The 1,855-nt window shown below is 34.7% G+C and overlaps 1 protein-coding gene across 1 annotated transcript; it reads left to right on the forward strand.

The window, feature by feature from the left end:
• Positions 1–1,330: 1,330 nt before the first annotated feature.
• LOC106455984 (olfactory receptor 52N5-like) lies at positions 1,331–1,855 on the forward strand (the record flags this gene model as incomplete). Its single annotated transcript, XM_013907968.1, has 3 exons — positions 1,331–1,377; positions 1,485–1,687; positions 1,833–1,855. Coding segments are annotated over exons 1-3 (273 nt in total), but the record flags the coding sequence as incomplete, so codon positions are not given.

The following is a 1,855-nucleotide window of genomic DNA, read 5'->3' on the forward strand; positions in this document are numbered from 1 at the left end:
TTGCATATACTATTATATATTGTACATATATTTATTAGTTTCAGATTTAGCCATTCGTATATTTTGCCTGTTTATGTTATTGTATTTTGCACAACTCTGTTGCTTGTGAAGCTCGCACACAAGAATTTCACTCGCATGTGCTGTACCAATGTACCTGCACATGTGATGTGACAATAAAAAATTTAAAAAAAAGTGAAAAAGTTTCATGAAAAAATACATTACCTTTGATGAGTCTTTTAACACATGTTAGCGTTTACCATTATTGACTGACTTCTATTAACTAAATTTGCTACTTACGAGCTTATTGACACAAAATAACAGTGCCCAACAGCAAGCTTGGCAGGACAGCAAAGCCGGTATTTGATAATCTTAGATTAATGTCAGGAGTAGAAAAAGGGCACACATTTTCACAAAGTACCCTTTCCAGCTTTTTAATTAATCCAAAACAACATGATTTTGAGTTGTATTGTCAGTCTGAGGTTGACCAAAAATTCAGGATAGTAGGATGGCAGTCAGAAAATATTAACCATGATGTAATATTAACCATTATGTAATAATGTAATGTAATATTCCTATTAGTTAAATTGTCTGCACAAAGCTGTAACCATGTGGTTTGATGTCATAAGGGAATGCCAAGTGACTATAAGGGACAGAACACAAACGTGCTCTGCTTCCATTTGGAGCCAGTCTTAACTAAACAAGGTTTGCTGAAACATAAAATAAAGGACATTAACTTTAACCTTCAACATTAAAAAAAAAATTATTCAAATGGAATTTTTAAATTCAGCTGTTGGGAAAAACATCACATTTGTGAAACCTGCATATTTCATAATAAGTACATTTAATGGCATAGCTAATATTAGGTATTACTTTGTCTTTCTGTGCTTTATTTACATTTTTTCAGTGGTGGGAAACACACTACTGATGATTGTCATAATTTTGGATCATACATTGAGAGGTCCAAAACATATTGGAGTTGTGAACTTTGCATTTACAGACCTGTTAAGTAGCTCTGCTTTGATGCCAAAGCTTGTTGACATTTTTCTGTTTAACCATCACCATATCTCCTACAATGACTGCTTGGCATTCATGTTTTTCTGCTTGACTTTTTTTGCAGCACAGGCTTTTAATCTGGTTGTGTTGTCCTTTGACAGAGTCATGGCTATCATGTACCCGCTGCACTACCAAATGAGAATCAGCCACAAGCTCATTTTATCTTTGATCGCTTTTTTCTGGCTTCTTGCAATTACTATCATACTCACTGCAGTTGGTCTTCTCACAAGACTTTCTTTCTGTGACTCTGTGGTTATTCAGAGCTTTTTCTGTGATCATGGACCTGTGTATCGGCTTGGCTGCAATGATCTTACTCCAAATCGTGTAATTGCTCATTTGGCATCAGTTCTTGTTCTTTGGGTTCCACTGGCATTTATCGTGGGAAGTTACTGCTGTATTGGTTATTCTTTGTCAAAAACTGTTACATGTAGGGAAAGACTAAAGGCTTTAAAAACCTGCACAAGTCACCTTTCATTAGTGGCAATTTATTTCCTCCCTGCACTATTTATCTTTACCTTTGGGAGTACAATACTTCCAAATGCAAGGACTATAAGTCTATCTTTGGCCACTGTCATGCCTTTGACTTTAAATCCAATAATCTATGGTCTTCAGACACAGGAAATCAAAGAATCGTTGAAGAAGTTATTAAAAGTTAAAATGCAATTTAAAATTTCTGCAAAGAAATAAACAGCATTCAGATTTGAACCTTGGCAGTACCCAATCATCCTTTGTTGGGGGTTTTAAAAAGCTGAAAACATAGAAAATTTCATGTAAAATAATCCAAAATATGGCAAACAAAACA

Source organism: Pundamilia nyererei, unplaced genomic scaffold, assembly GCF_000239375.1.
Source record: "Pundamilia nyererei isolate P.nyererei 1_Seehausen unplaced genomic scaffold, PunNye1.0 scaffold00671, whole genome shotgun sequence".
NCBI lineage: Eukaryota > Metazoa > Chordata > Actinopteri > Cichliformes > Cichlidae > Pundamilia > Pundamilia nyererei.